We start from the raw sequence: 15,838 nt of genomic DNA on the forward strand, positions 1-15,838 counted from the left end.
GTGCAGCAGTAGGGCGACCTTGCAAGCTGTTTATCCAGGACGAACTTAGGTTCGATCTCTAGCGTCCCATAAGGTTCACCAAGCCAGGAGTGATTTCTGAGTGCATAGGCAATAGTAACCCCTGAGCGTCACAGGGTGTGGTCATAATCCCCCTCCAAAAAACCCAAAAAACCCCCACAGAGATAATAGACAAGAGAGCTGGGATAAGCAACCCATGATCTAATCTTGGCATAAAGAGCAGTGAGAGAAGCAGAATGCCTGTACCAGAAACAGGCAAGAGCTGGAGAGGAACATAAGGATCACTGGGGGGGCTGGAGAGATAGCATGGAGATAAGGCATTTGCCTTTCATGCATAAGGACGGTGGTTTGAATCCCGACATCCCATATGGTCTCCCGAGCCTGCCGGGAGCAATTTCTGAGCCTAGAGCCAGGAGGAACCCCTGAGCGCTCCCGGGTGTGACTCAAAAACCAAAAACCAAAAAAAAAAAAAAAAAAAAAAAAACAAACCCACAAAGGATCACTAGGGGCAGAAAAGTTGCACTGGTGAAGGGTGGTGTACATTCTATGACTGAAACACAACTAAGAACATTTCCATAATGAAGATTTTAAGTAAAGAAATTAAAATAAAAGAGTAAGTTTAGTGAAACTTCATTGAATAAGACAATATGGATAGAGTAAAATGAACAGTATTTTCATTACTAAATCAGCTGATAGAAAAGGCAAGAAGTTGGGAGGATAGTGAAGAGGAGCTTGGAAAAATTCACATGAATTTAGTTTCGAGTTGGGCTCTCTTATCAATGATTTAAAACTATAGACAAAAAGTAATTCTGAGTGGGTCAGAGAAAAAGCACAAGGTTGTTTAGCTTGCAAGTGACTGACCCAAGTTTTTTTTTTTTTTTTTTTTTTTTTGGTTTTTGGGCCACACCCGGCATTGCTCAGGGGTTATTCCTGGCTGTCTGCTCAGAAATAGCTCCTGGCAGGCACGGGGGACCATATGGGACACCGGGATTTGAACCAACCACCTTTGGTCCTGGATCGGCTGCTTGCAAGGCAAACACCGCTGTGCTATCTCTCCGGGCCCCTGACCCAAGTTTAATTCCCAGCATTCCATAATGTCCCTTAAGCCCACCATAAATGATTCATGAAGCACAGGGCCAGGAGTAACCCCAAGTATCATCACTGAGCGTACCTCAAAATCAAGAGAGGAAAGAAAATGATAATTCTGTGAATAGCCTCAAGAACAGTGAATGAGAGCAGGAACTGCAACCCTGATGTGGGAGCCCAAGCCCCAAACCTTGAACCCACATTTCACAAGTATCCTGATGCTCCACATCCAACCCAGGCCCAGAGACCACAAAGCTTTTCTCACACTCACCTGCATACATGCCTCTCTGCAGCCTCCCTCGGTCTTCTGCTTCCAACCAGGAGATCAGCACAGGCTTTTCCCCATAATACCCTGCCGCAGAAGGATGAATCTTGGATTAGTGACAAGAGGACAACAGTCCATGCATAAGGCTGGGTCACTAATGAACGTGGCCAAATCACAGATGAACTGAATCTTTGCTCTCTATGGCACATTGGTTATTGCACAGATGAGAACAGGTTGAAATGAAAGTCTAATTGAGGGGGCCGAAAAATACAGTGAGCAGAGGTGAAAACAATGTGACAGTCCTGTCCTTGCACTTGGCACCCTCTGTAATTTCAAGTCTCTCAGGGAGTGAACATTGAATAAAGAGCCAGGAGTAAAACCAAGTATCACCAAAGCCCTAAGGTGTCTTAGAAAGAAAGAGGAGGCTAGCATGATAAACCGGTAGGTATGGCACATGCCAGGCACAGAGTTGATAATAATTAGAACCCCAGAGACATAGAGCTTCCAACAAGCCCCGCCAGGAGTGATTGCTGAATGCAGACCTTCGTGTCATAAAATCTTAGACGGTCTGTATAGTCCAAATACAAAAAAAAAAAAAAAAAGGAAACAAATAACAAAGTCAAACTGTTAAAGGCAGTGCTTTTCAAAGAGTAGGGTACGCCCCTCCCCAAGGGGGGTGTGAGGCTCCGTAAAGGGGGTTGCGTTTGACCTCGGCAAACACTGTTATAACAAGCTAAGTCCCATGTTTAGGTCTCTGTATAATCTCTGGAGCTGAGTGTTGCTATGACCTGCTTCAAATCCCACTTCGAAAAGCTATACATTGCAAAATGTGCTCATTGTAGCCATTAATCCACCATTAATCACCTCTGATTAAAAAATCAGCTCAAATTATTTTATATATTTTTGTTTTGCAGTTTAAAGTTGTTTTTTTTTTTTTTAATAAAGGTACAATTTACAGTTGTGTAGGGGGCGCGAAAAGTGTTTTCTTCCTAAGGGGGTATGACAGAAAATAATTGAGAAGCACTGCTTAAAGGTAAAGGCGGCTAAGGCCTCAAGCCTAGTGCTCTATTTTGATCTCAGGGTCAGAGTTCCTTACACAGGTGTGGACATAGCACCTAGGATCTGAACAATAGGGTCAGCAAAATCATGCCCTCTCTTGAACCCAGATCCTTGCCTGATCTAGCACCTCCCCTTCCCAGGAGGTAACCCACAGCAGCAGCCCCAGGGAAGCTCTTACCTACTGCTCGCAGGTGCTCATAGGTCTCCAGCATCACCTCTCTGTAGAGATTCCTCTGAGAGGCATCCAGGCATGGCCACTCCTCTGGGGAGAAGCTCACAGCCACGTCAGGGAAAGTCACCATGTCCTGAGCACACAAAGGAGGGGGTCAGAGCCGAGCTTCACCCAGGGCACTGAGGAAAAGACAGGAAACCTCAAGATTCTAGGGGAAATCAGAGCCTCTGTCCTCTGCCCTCGTGAGTACCCAGCCTCCATGTCCCTCTCTCCCTGGGCACTCAGAGGGGATAGTTCCCAGACATCATCGTGGAACGTCAGATCAGTCAACATGATAAGCAGACAGTATTCTAGAAGGTTCTTGTTTTTGTGTTGCTTTGCACACTGACCACCCAGGGCGAATCTCTGTAGTAGCATTACTGAGCACCGGTGGGTGAAACACCTGACTACAGAACAGAAAGCTGAAAAACCAACTCTGGGTATGGATGAAATACTAAACAAGCACTAGCTCCTTCTACCTCCAGAGCCCATCTTTGCCCAGGATACAATGGGGAGAAGGTAAATTCAGGGTCTTGTGAGTGAATCAAACCTGTGCTTGGGCTTATCAGCACTCATGGTTCACTCCCAAATAAATCCTTCTTGGTGTAAAATGGCCGATTCCCAGCAACTATGGCTTCCAGGAAGATCCTCTGCTCCTGATTCCCAATTAAAATCACAAGTCAAGGAGACTTTGAAGTACAACTGGTTTACTTAGGAAATTGTGGCTGCAGGGAGAAGCCTGAATCTGTAGAGTGAAGGACATAAGAGCTAAACTGCATGTGATGGGATCTGAGCAACAGTGCCAGGGTGGGGGTACACAAGGCCAACTTGATGTCAATCCCAGACACAGGATATTGTACCCTGAAGTCGCCTGAAGCAAATCCTCTATATAGTCTCAAGAAAAAGCCCTGAGCACTACCAATGTGTCAAAAAAATAAATGTAAAGCAAAACTGACAGCACAGCACATCTAAAACTAAAACCAGACAAAGCCCAGAATTAAATGCACATGCTGGAATGGACCTTGCTGTGCCTTTTCAGGTAAGATAGAAACTTCATCAGGAGCCTAGAGTTAGGAATTCTAGGGAGTGTTTGCAAACTGGCATGGAGGGTCCCGAGCAGATACAGATAGGAGACTTGGCCTTTTGCATCAGCCTGGCATCTGGAAGCAGCAGAAAATACAAAAGATCTTTATGTTGTACCAAAGACAATGCTGCACACTAAACTTGGAATGGGCTATCACAGACTGAATCCCCAACACCCTTTAAAATCACCTAGCCCCAGAGTGTATAACAGAAGGTAGAGCCAGAAGAATTCCTTTTCGGCTGTGGTGCCATAGACTAGAAATAAACCAAAGAGTTTTTTTCCCCAGGTGAGGCAGGAATGGTGCTTCATGGCAGAAATCTGGGATCAAGGTCTTCTTTCTCACCAACATCCAGTTCATGTTACCAGGAGTTCAACCCTGGATCCTGGCATCTTATAGACTCTTAGACCTGCCAGGAGTGACGCCAGAACACTGAGTCTGGAAGAAGACCTGAGCACATTCTAGCGTTGGCTCCCCAAAAACACGAGACAACAAACAAGGACAAAAGTGGACTAAAACTACAGAGACAACCCCCCCCCCAAAGGAGTGCCAGCAGCCATACACTGTCCCTGGATTCCTTCCTAAAACGTCTCTGGGTCCCACAGATTTGGGGGGGCTTCGCATTCCTGTTCACCTACCCCTATCCTTCTCAGTGCCCATACTGCCCCCTTACCTGGGTACAGGATGTCAGATGGTATGGCTTCTCCATTTTCTCCAGCTTGGATTATTCCTGAATAGCAGCAGTAACTCCCATTGGAGAAAGTCCTAGAAAAAAGTCACAGCCTAGATATTTGGGATGGGGGAGCAGTAGTATATAGACGAGGACATTTGACCTGCAGGCTGCTGATACAAGTTATATTATTGCTGATGGACCTAAGTGCCTCTGAACCCAGCTGGGTGTGGCCCAATATTCCCTTGCAAAAATCACTATTTTGCATAAAATTCTCCCTCTCGGAACAAAGAACCTTCCCTAGAGTACTCTCTCTAAAAGCCTGGGGTCACCTGGTCAGAATGATGCAGAGGGGGAATTGCTCTGCAACTTATAGAAGGAGACATATTTATTCTCTGGGAAACATCCCAAAGCCAGGACCGTAGTAACAGTAATACATTAGAGAGGGGAGGGCACTTGTCTTGAAAGGGGTTTCTTGTGCTCACTTTGGCAGCACATCTACTAAAATTGGAATGATACAGAGAAGATTAGCATGGCCCCTGCGCAAGGATGACACACAAATTCGTGAAGCGTTTGATATTTTTTAGAAGAAAATAAAAATTGGGGGGGTTCCTGGGCCCCATGGGAGTGAGCGCTGGGTGCGGAGGCCGGCATCTATACTGAGCCTCTGACCCACATGGTGGTCCCTGAACATTAACTGTAGAAAACCCCCAATATTCCTTGGGCTAGATGGGAGCACCCAGGGGAGACACAGGCTTGCAGCATCGTGCAGCGCCCACCTCCGTTCACCTGGCTGAGACCTCAGCTCTGTGCACTCAAAGGGGCTTCTCGAAGAACTGCTGGAGAGAAAATCGTCCCCCCAGATCTGCTGCATGCACCTGACCCCCTGACACTTTTGTTCTGGGCAGTGACCAGCCTAATGACACATCTCACTCTAGTCCAGCACTAGAGAAAGCAAAAAATGCATGATGTTAAAAGACTTTCAACCGAATCTTAAAGGACCAGGCTCCAACTACTTCCAGCCACTACACAATCATATATATTTACTTTACCAGCCACTTCCTGGATTGGAAGGGGAAATCCTTTCTCCTGTACTTGAATCAGGGAATGTAAATCTATTTCTACCCAGAAAAAGAAGGATCAGTTCAGAGGAACAGAAAACATACCAGTCATTGGTAAGAAGCTTGAAATGAATTAAGGAGCAGTGCAGCTAGGGTACAGAAGGGACCACTTTGACTGTGACAACGATAATTTTAAACTTATCACTGTGGACAAGAACTGTGTGCTGCAAAAACATGAAGTGATATGCATAGTTCCCCTCATTAACAGGAGTGAAAAACCAGTGCTGAAGAAAAGAAATGAACGAGAGAGAAGTAAAATGTCTGCCCAGGCAAAGGAGAGGGCAGAAGGAAAACTGGACTATGGATGGTAAGAAATGTGCCCCCACTGCAATCATGATGCTTACATAAAGATATTAAAAAAGAAAGGAAGGAAGGAAGGAAGGAAGGAAGGAAGGAAGGAAGGAAGGAAGGAAGGAAGGAAGGAAGGAAGGAAGGAAGGAAGGTAGGAAGGAAGGAAGGAAGGGAGGGAGGGAGGGAGGGAGGGAGGGAGGGAGGAAATGGGCCCCTACTGCAATCATGGTGCTTACATAAAAATATTAAAGAAAAAGAAAGATATTAAAGAAAAAGAAGAAAGAGAGAGAGAGAGAGAGAGAGAGAGAGAGAGAGAGAGAGAGAGAGAGAGAGAGAGAGAGGGGCCCCTAACAAGTAACTCATGAGTGCAGAGTCATGATCCATGATTAATCCCTTCCCATCACCTGTGTGTCCTAAAAACAAAACAAAGTGAATGAATGCATGTGTTTTAAAGAAAGGGTCCTTTCTATTAGTTATTATAGAAAGAGAAAGGGACATACTGAACCTTTCCCTCAACTAAAGCCAGATCTGTGATCCCCATCTGTGCCACAGACACAGACTCTGCAGGAGCAAGTCAAGAGGCATCAGTGTCCCTGTCATCTCCTCATTCAGCACAGCTGCCTTTCCCTCAGGTGTCTGGGAATCACAGATCTAGTTTCATTTGAGGGAAAGGTTCAGTAAGTCCCTTTCTCTGCACTCAGGAGTTACTTGTAAGGGGCTTCTGAGGATACCATCTAGGATGGTAGGTTCACCAAAATCAACTGGTTGCAAGTCATATGCCCTATCAGCTGTACTATCACTCCTACCCTTCTTTCACACTTCCGTGTTGGAACATGTACTGGAGCTCACCAGAAATACAGAATCACTTGTACATGTTTGCTGTAACATTGCAGTTTTGAGGACGGTTCATGGAATACTTAGAAATTACAATATTTCTGAATGCTTTGGAAAACGATTGTCCATAAGGAAAAATAAAGAAATGAGATAAGAGTATTAAATTTTAATTTCAACTATGTCAAAAAAAAAAAAAGACAAGTTATGGCAGTTGGAAGACAGAGAGTCAGTTGGCAGTTGAGGGAGCCCAGAATGGTGACCTACTGGCTTGCAGGTGCAAGAGATTAAGCATTGAGAAATGCTTTGCAACAATTCGCTTTTACATCTTCTCTGAACCAGGGCCTCCCCCAGCCACCTGCAGCTGGTGACTCTCCTTCTAATTCTCCCTCAGACTCAAGGAGAAATAAAAGGCGTACTTAGTTTCTCTTCTCTCTCTGTCCCAGGTGGGGTCACTACATGTTGGCATTCCTGGGTGGGCACAAGGCCCCAGAATGTAGCTGGCCCAAATAGCCCCTGCCAGGCTTGCAGCACTGGGCCCTGGCAGCCATGGGGATCTGCAGCCTGCAGCCCTGCAACCCTTGCAGCTCTGGGCCTTTGGGGTTTCTGCGTACCCTTATATGCTAAACTATAGGTTTCTTTTTAGTGAGGAAAGAGAAGCCAAACAACAGAGGAGCTGGAGCAAAGTTTCTATAGATATGATCCTACTTCTGTTTCATTCAAGGGATGTTTATGTTTAGACTTTTCTTTTAAAGTATTAAAACTCAGCAACATCTTCCTTTCTGACACTGTGCTTTGCACTATTGTTACTGAAGGGGGGGCCATGTATGTTACTTAATCCCCTTTCAGCACCCGGATCTATCATTGTTCTCGTGGACCCTTCTCTTTGCCCTAACTGCACTCCCCACTCTTTGTGGCAAGCTGCCTAGATGGACTAGAACTGGGTAATCAAAAGGGGATAGTGACATACATGGTACCCATTCATCAACTATAGTGCAAGTCACAGTGTCAAAAAGGAGATAGAGTGAGAAAGAGAGAGGAGCAAAATGTCTAACCCAGAGACAGGCAAGGGTAGGGGGATGGGAGGGAAAGTGAGGACATTAGTGGTAGGATAAGGGCACTAGTGAGGTGTGGTGTACATTCTATGACAGAAACTCAATCAAGAACAACTCGGCAACCGCAGTACTTAATTAAATTATATGAAAAATCAGCATCATGAGATTATTTTCAATGCTGTTATTCCTGATGTGGACATTGCACGTGCCATAGAATTCCCTGTCTGACTTATGTGTTCTTAGTCAGGGGGACACTATAAATAGTGGCAAATATTTAGGTTTGAATCTGGCAGGTCTATTTCTTTTTTTTTTTTTTTTTTTTTTTTTTTTTGGTTTTTGGGTCACACCTGGCAGTGCTCAGGGGTTATTCCTGGCTCCAGGCTCAGAAATTGCTCCTGGCAGGCACAGGGGACCATATGGGGCGCCGGGATTCGAACCGATGACCTCCTGCATGAAAGGCAAACGCCTTACCTCCATGCTATCTCTCCGGCCCCAGGTCTATTTCTTTAAAAAAGAAAAAAAGTTTCTAGGGGCCAAAGAGATAGCACAGCGGGAGGGAGTTTGCCTTGCACGCAGCCAGCCGATTCAGGACAAACAGTGGTTCAAATCCCGGCATCCCATATGGTCCCCAGAGCCTGCCAGGAGCAATTTCTGAGCGCAGAGCCAGGAGTAACCCTGAGTACCGCCAGTTTTTTTTTTTTTTTTTTTTTTGGTTTTTGGGCCACACCCGGTGACGCTCAGGGGTTACTCCTGGCTATGCGCTCAGAAGTCGCTCCTGGCTTGGGGGACCATATGGGGCGCCGGGGGATCGAACCGCGGTCCGTCTCCTAGGCTAGCGCAGGTAAGGCAGGCACCTTACCTCGAGCGCCACCGCCCGGCCCCGTACCGCCAGTTTTGACCCAAAAACAAACAAACAAAAGTTTCTGGCACATTGCTAACAGGATTGTGAGGATTAAATGACATGCACCATATAAAGCATGTGGGACCCAGCACAATTATGTATAAGCACTATCTATCTATCTATCTATCTATCTATCTATCTATCTATCTATCTATCTATCTATCTATCTATCGTGTGTGTGTGTGTGTGTGTGTGTGTGTGTGTGTGTATAGCTTTACTAAGTATAACCGAATCAATGCCAGCAGTGATTCTTGAGTACAGAGCCAGAAAGAAGCCCTGAGTACCACAGAGTGTGACCAAACCCCAAAACATAAAAAAGAAACAGTGCGGAGATGAGATATGGAGCAAAGATTTCTCTTCCAGAGCACCTAGTCAAATATACAGGGCACTTGCCTTGTACTCAATCAACTCACCTTCTATCCCTGGCACCCCATAGGGTCCCGAGCACTACTTGGAGTGATCCCTCAGAACGAGCCAGGAGGAGTAAGTCCTGAGCACTTCCAGGTGTGGCCAGCTCTTCATACTCCCCTCCACGGGCCTAGCAAGACAAGTTTCAAGTATTTTCCAACATTTCAATTTTTGGTATATAGACATCATGATGTACAAAGCTGTTCATAGTAGGGTTTCGGGCATATGCTGTTCTAACTACAAAACTTCAAATACTGGTATTTTCAACGATATGGTTCCATCGACAAGGGCAACAGAAACGAATATAGACAGATGAAGCTATTTCAAATGAAACCCACTTTTTTGCACGGTGATCTCAGAGAGAGTACAGCAGGAAAGGTGCTAGCCTTGAGCAGAGCCAAAGGGCATACAGTGGCCTAGAGCCCTGTAGAAAGAGATCTCTCAGCAGAGTAAGTCCTCAGCACTGAGAGGTGCACCCCCCAAAAACCAAAAACACGGGGCCCATGGTAGCACCGAGTCCCTGGGTTCGAGCGCATCTGGCCCCCGACCTCACCGGGGTGACTCTCGGGTGCAGAGGCAGTAAAGCCCTGAGCAGTGCTGGGTGTGCCCCCCCCCCCGCCCCCGCCTTCTGCACGGTCCAAGAAGCGGGAGAAGCAGTGAACGGACTTCCCGGCGGCGAGGAGAGGAGGAGGGGAGGAGAGGGAGAGGAGAGGGAGAGGGAGAGGGAGAGAGGGAGAGGGAGAGGGAGAGGGGGAGAGGGAGAGAGAGAGAAAGGGAGAGAGGGAGAGGGAGAGGGAGAGGGAGAGGGAGAGGGAGAGGGAGAGGGAGAGAGGGAGAGGGAGAGGGAGAGTGAAAGGGAGAGAGAGGGAGAGGAGAGAGAGAGAGAAAAAGGAGAGAGAGGGAGAGGGAGAGGGAGAGGGAGAGGGAAAGGGAGAGGGAGAGAGGGAGAGGGAGAGAAAGGGAGAGAGGGAGAGGGAGAGGGAGAGGGAGAGGGAGAGAGGGAGAGCGAGAGAGAGCGAGAGTGAGAGAGAGAGGGAGAGAGGGAGAGAGAGAGAAAGGGAGAGAGGGAGAGGGAGAGGGAGAGGGAGAGGGGAGGGAAGGGAGAGGGAGAGGGAGAGGGGGAGAGGGAGGGAGAGGGAGAGGGAGAGTGAAAGGGAGAGGGAGAGAGGGAGAGAGAGAGAGAGAGAGGGAGAGGAGAGAGGGAGAGGGAGAGGGAGAGGGGAGGGAAGGGAGAGGGAGAGGGAGAGGGAGAGGAGAGGGAGAGAGGAGAGGGAGAGTGAAAGGGAGAGGGAGAGAGGAGAGAGAGAGAAAGGGAGAGAGGGAGAGGGAGAGGGAGAGGGAAAGGGAGAGGGAGAGGGAGAGGGAGAGAGGGAGAGGGAGAGTGAAAGGGAGAGGGAGAGAGGGAGAGGGAGAGGGAGAGGGAGAGGGAAAGGGAGAGGGAGAGGGAGAGTGAAAGGGAGAGGGAGAGAGGGAGAGAGAGAGAAAGGGAGAGAGGGAGAGGGAGAGGGAGAGGGAAAGGGAGAGGGAGAGAGGGAGAGAGAGAGAAAAGGGAGAGAGGGAGAGGGAGAGGGAGAGGGAGAGGGAGAGAGGGAGAGAGAGAGAAAGGGAGAGAGGGAGAGGGAGAGGGAGAGGGAGAGGGAGAGAGGGAGAGAGAGAGACAGGGAGAGAGGGAGAGGGAGAGGGAGAGGGAGAGGGAGAGGGAGAGGGAGAGGGAGAGGGAGAGGAGAGGGAAAGGGAGAGGGGAGAGAGAGGGAGAGGAGAGGGGAGAGGGAGAGAGAGAGAAAGGGAGAGAGGGAGAGGGAGAGGCAGAGGAGAGGCGACCGAGGCAGCTACCGCACGCTCAGCGCCCTCCGCCCGGGAAGCCCATGCAGGCCAAGGACGGCCTCACGCCGCCCGACCCGACCCGACCCGACCCGACCCAGTGGCCAGGACGGCGGGGAGCCTGGGGCTCGCGGGACCCGGCCGCGCGCAGCCGGGCAGGGCAGGCGGCCGAGCTGCGTCCGGCTCCGCTGGGAGCAGGAGGCCGGCGGCAGGCACCGACCCGGAGCACGGAGACCCGACGGAGCCGGGCGGGCTCAGGCGGCGACGCTCACAGGGGAGGGACGGAGGCCCCGCTGCGCCCGCCCGGAGGAGCCTCCCCGGACCCCCGGCGGGCTTCTCCCCGCTTTCTCGGAGGCGGGATTTCGCGGGGCTCCCCCGGCAACGCTCACCCACTGCCGGACGACGGTCCCGCAGCGAGTGTCTGCGCGGCTCGCCCCCCGCGGCCGGAAGTGGGCGGGTCCGATCGGCGGCCGACGAATCAGCGCGCCCGGAGCTCCGATAGACAGGCGAGGCGCCCGGGCCAGGACCCGCCCCGGCCGAAAAGGGCGGGCGAAGCCAGGCCCGGCCAATCACGGCGCGCCTTCCGGGGAGCCGGCGACCCATGGGCGGGGGAGAGGCACAGCGGCCTCGGAGTTGGATTGGCGCTTGAGCCGGACGCCGCCCACCGAACTCGCCCGCTGAGAGCCAGCCTGAGGCTCTCCTGCGGGGCTCGCTCTGGGCTCTGGCTGTGTGCTGAAAGACTCTGGGCTCCCTGGGCTGTCTGTTCCTCTCACCTGGCTTCAGGAGCTACCCCTGAGGACCGACCCTGTGGGATGCAGGAGCTGAGGCCTTCAAGGCCAGCACCTGATCCCCGTACTGTCGCTCTGGCCCCAAAGAGGATATTCCTAAATCTATGCAAGGCAAGAAGTTGCAGCAGAACTTCCCTGAAGAGCACACCCAAAAGGCTGATGTCTTTGAGAGACTGAGCAGGGACCCTGGGGTAGAAGGGTGGGGGTAAGATGTCGCCTCCAGCCATTCCTGCTTAGCTGATGGATCTGGAAATTAATAGTGTGTTTAAAAAAAAGATGGTCCTCGTTTGCTGAAATTGAAGACATACATGTTTTGTGACTCATATGCATGATAATGTACAAACAGTACAGTATACCATTATAGTTTAAAAAAATTCGAAACAAAAGTTCACCAGAATCATTTCTGTGCGTGTTTAGCCAACAATGAGTAGAATCAAACTATAAACAAACACAATGACATAATGTGTTTTGTTTTGTTTTTAAAACAATGCTGATACAGAGCCTGGAATTTAAAAACATACAATGGGTGTAAATAAGGGAAGCAAGACAAGCAACTAAATATGATTACATTAACACAATATTCAAAGGAAAATATTTGTTTCATGGCTTTTAAAGAGAGTTAAACCACAAAGGAAGTGAAAGGATATTGATCTTTTTCGAGTTTAGGTAGAGGACAGACAAGAGTTCTTGATGTCTTTGTTTTATAATTAGTTGGTTGTTATGTATATCTGGGTACATTATCTTGGTGTGGATAACATTTTTGAAGGAGACCACAGTTCCTTATGTGTTTTTCTAATCCCTAGAGTGTGTTAACACAAAACACACACACATTTCCAAGCACAGGCATTTAGGAACAAAAATAAAGTTACAGATTTAATTAGTGCATGTTTTCTCCCAAACATACTTGCTTTTCATTCTTCAATGATCATTGTTCAATGATAATAGCTACTATTTGTCAGTCTTCTTTTCTACTCTCACTATCTCGGTCTCTGTCTTTGTGTGGATTAAAATTTATGCAGATCTGTGGAATGTTTGAAATATCACCTTTTGTAGTTTTGTGAAACTGACCAGATCTGTGAGCCCCTTTTTGTGCCACAGGCCCTGACTCTGCAGGAAATCAGGAGGCTTCAGAGTCTGTGTGACTCATCTTGCATAGCTACTATCCCTCTGGTCTGACACTCAGAATGTGGGTTGTCATACTGTTTCTTGCAGTCATAATGGTCATGTCCTCAGTTCTTAGAGTGCTCAGTTCCATGTAGCCTGTGCTAGTGGACTTGACTGCAGTCAGGGTGACTCTGCCCTGGAACTTCAGTGCGCAGATTGCATTACCTTTACCAGGGTTTATAGCTCCCATCCACTCAAACCCTTGTCCAGGGATCTGCCACACCCTATGTGCATTCAGTAGGTAGAAAGATGTATCTGCGTGCCTTGCAGGAGATTTTCTCTGATGTCTCAGGTGTCCTCATTTTGTCCCCAGACTTCACCAGCAACATCTGTGAGCCCACACTTGTGGACAGAGACAGGGGTTGAAAGACTCCCCTGACTGGGCCAAGTTCCGAGTTCCTTTTTCAGTCGAGGGGTCGAGGGACAGGGAACTTTACCTATGGTCACTGAGAGCAGATAGAAGATTTTCAATTTACAGTGAATGCTGAGCGGTGTGCTTTCACAGTGACTGTAGGAAAGAATTAGTTAATTGTTTATGTCATCTGGGTAAACCTCTGTCTTTAATTCAATAGACTTCAATTTATTTGCCTATTAATGAAGGAGAAAATAACCTGCCCAACTCAAGAAGAAAAACTGGTCACTCAGGTTCCTTCTGAAATGTCTGTGGCTGATTGAAAGCATGAGACCATACTCTGTTGATTTTTGGGGGGGGGGGGGGTTGGACCACACCTGGCGGTGCTCAGGGGTTACTCCTGGCTATCTACTCAGAAATAGCTCCTGGCAGGTACAGGGGACCATATGGGATGCCGGGATTCGAACCAACCACCTTAGGTCCTGGGTTGGCTGCTTGCAAGGCAAACGCTGCTTCTGTATCTCTCTGGCCCATACTCTGTTGATTTAATATAAAATATAAAGTCTAACGTCCACATGTTGGGTGAGGCCTCCCTCAGCACAGCGCCTGTAGGCCTTTCAGCTGGTAGGTCTGAAGAAGCAGGAAAATGGTGGAGAAATAATCACAAGCAGTCAGTTAAAGTTCCAACGGAGACAGCTCGGTTTATTCTATGGCCCTATCTGCCATGTGCATTTCCTCACATGACTTCTATGCTAAGCCTTTCCAAGCATCTTCCTCTTGCTACTACTTCTCTGGTTCACTGCCTCTTTTTCTCATCCCTTCCCCTCAGGCAGACTCTTTTATTCTTTATTCAAAATCACCCACCCATTCCAAATGATACCCTACAATTCTATTCACATTGTAACTTTATATAATCATTTCTATAACTCTGTATGTATGTCCGTAATATATATGTAATACAAGTTAGTCTTCCATTAATCTATGATTGAATATTTGTTTTGCTTCATATCCTGGATATCACAATAGGCAATGCACGAGTTTGAGTCATTGATTTTTTCTATCTTAATTGAGGCACCATTATTTTAAATCAGATTAAACATTTTCTTTATACAAAATTCTAACACCAACACATCCAATTCAAATATTTACCTCCTTCATGGAGACAGAGAGATAGCTCAGTGGTAGGGCATTTGCCTTGCAGCAGCTGATCCAGGACGGACAGTGATTCAAATCCCGACATTCCATATGATTCCCCGAGCCTGCCAGGAGTGACTTCTGAGTGCAGAGCCAGGAGTAACCCTTGAGCGCTCTGGGTGTGACCCAAACACTAACAACAACAAAAAAATTTACTTCCCTCAGTAAACGAATGACCCATGGAAACCCTATAAACCTTTCCTGCCTCCCAGTTAATTCAGTTATTAAGTGATATATATGTTATGAATGAATAATTATTTTAATTCTTAAATTTTTTTAGGTTTGGGCCACACCCACTGACACTAGGGTTTACTCCTGGCTATATACCGGTACTCAAAAATTGCTCCTGTCTATGTGCTCAGAAATCTCTCCTGGCTTGGGGGACCATATGGGACGTGGGGGGAGGATCGAACTATGGTCTGTCCTGGGTCAGCTGTGTGCAAGCCAAATGCCCTACCGCTGTGCCATCACTCAGGCCCCTATGAATGAATAATTTTTAAAGATTTTTTTAATTTTTGTTATTTTCATTTCTTTTTTGGAACACAATTATAAACATGATTGTAGTTTGGTTTTAGTCATACAAAGAACACCCCTTGAACAAATAATTTTTAATTCAATCACAGTAAGATGAAAAGTTATTCATGATAGAGTTTTAGCTGTACAATGTCCAACAGCCATCCCCTTACCTGTGCACTTTTAGAACCCCAATGTCCCCAAGTCCCTTCCACCTTTTTCCACATCCTTCTTGTCTCTATGGCAGATAATTTTCTTCTCTTTCTCTCTTCCTTTATTCTTTTAAGCACTGTGGTTTGCAATAGTGTTACTGAAGCTGTACATGTCAATACTTACGACATTTACTGGAATTCGGTCTGATTCTTTGGATAGATTTTACATTCTTTATTATCTTATCAAGCTAAGATTTTGAAAATCACTAGTGCCTTGTTCTACTCATTGCTGACTTATCCTCCACCAATGCCACACTCAACATGGCTAGAGATGCTCCAGCAGCTGCCTCAGCATCATGTACAAAGTCTTCAGTGACACGTGAGTCAAACAGAATGCCCTGATAGGAATGGAATTCTGAAGGTTATTAAAATGATATCTTGGGCTGGAGAGATAGAACAGTGGTAGGGTGTTTTCCTTGCACACAGCCATTCCAAGACAGTAGTTTGAATACTGTCTTCCAATATGTTCCCCCTTGTCTACCAGGAATGATTTCTGAGTGTAGAGCCAGGAGTAACCCCTGAGCACCACCAAGTTGAACCAAAAACCAAAAAAAAAAATCGCATCTCTCAATATGTTTATTCCAACCCATTGTTAATGTATGTTCCTGGCACTAAATTTGGTTTAAAGTTCATCCCTCTGATCAGTGAAGGAAGCCATGGTATTCACAGCAGAATGGAGTTTAAGACTCTGAATTTGTGTTAGGAAGATTAGAACATCTGGGTGGAGCTAGATTTTCTCAAGTATGAGTTTGATTTTTATAAAATAAACCATGTTTATTACAAAGGCATCAACAGC

At 47.3% G+C, this 15,838-nt stretch overlaps 1 protein-coding gene and 1 non-coding gene across 2 annotated transcripts in view; one reads left to right on the forward strand and one right to left on the reverse strand.

Moving 5' to 3' along the window:
- Positions 1–9,126, reverse strand: part of LOC126018864 (zinc finger protein 585A-like) — a 115,067-nt gene extending 105,941 nt beyond the window's left edge. The window contains exons 1-4 of the mRNA XM_049780959.1: positions 9,004–9,126; positions 4,395–4,486; positions 2,607–2,733; positions 1,376–1,456 (exon numbers count right to left, since the gene is read on the reverse strand). Of these exons, the coding sequence (XP_049636916.1) occupies positions 1,376–1,456; positions 2,607–2,733; positions 4,395–4,430 (244 nt within the window). The 5' untranslated portion in view covers positions 4,431–4,486; positions 9,004–9,126. The remainder of the gene's footprint in view (positions 1–1,375; positions 1,457–2,606; positions 2,734–4,394; positions 4,487–9,003) is intronic.
- On the forward strand, positions 4,869–4,975 carry LOC126019652 (U6 spliceosomal RNA). The gene has a single exon (XR_007499283.1). It is a non-coding gene; the product is annotated as a U6 spliceosomal RNA (small nuclear RNA).
- Positions 9,127–15,838: the final 6,712 nt, after the last annotated feature.

Source organism: Suncus etruscus, chromosome 9 (assembly GCF_024139225.1).
Source record: "Suncus etruscus isolate mSunEtr1 chromosome 9, mSunEtr1.pri.cur, whole genome shotgun sequence".
Lineage (NCBI taxonomy): Eukaryota > Metazoa > Chordata > Mammalia > Eulipotyphla > Soricidae > Suncus > Suncus etruscus.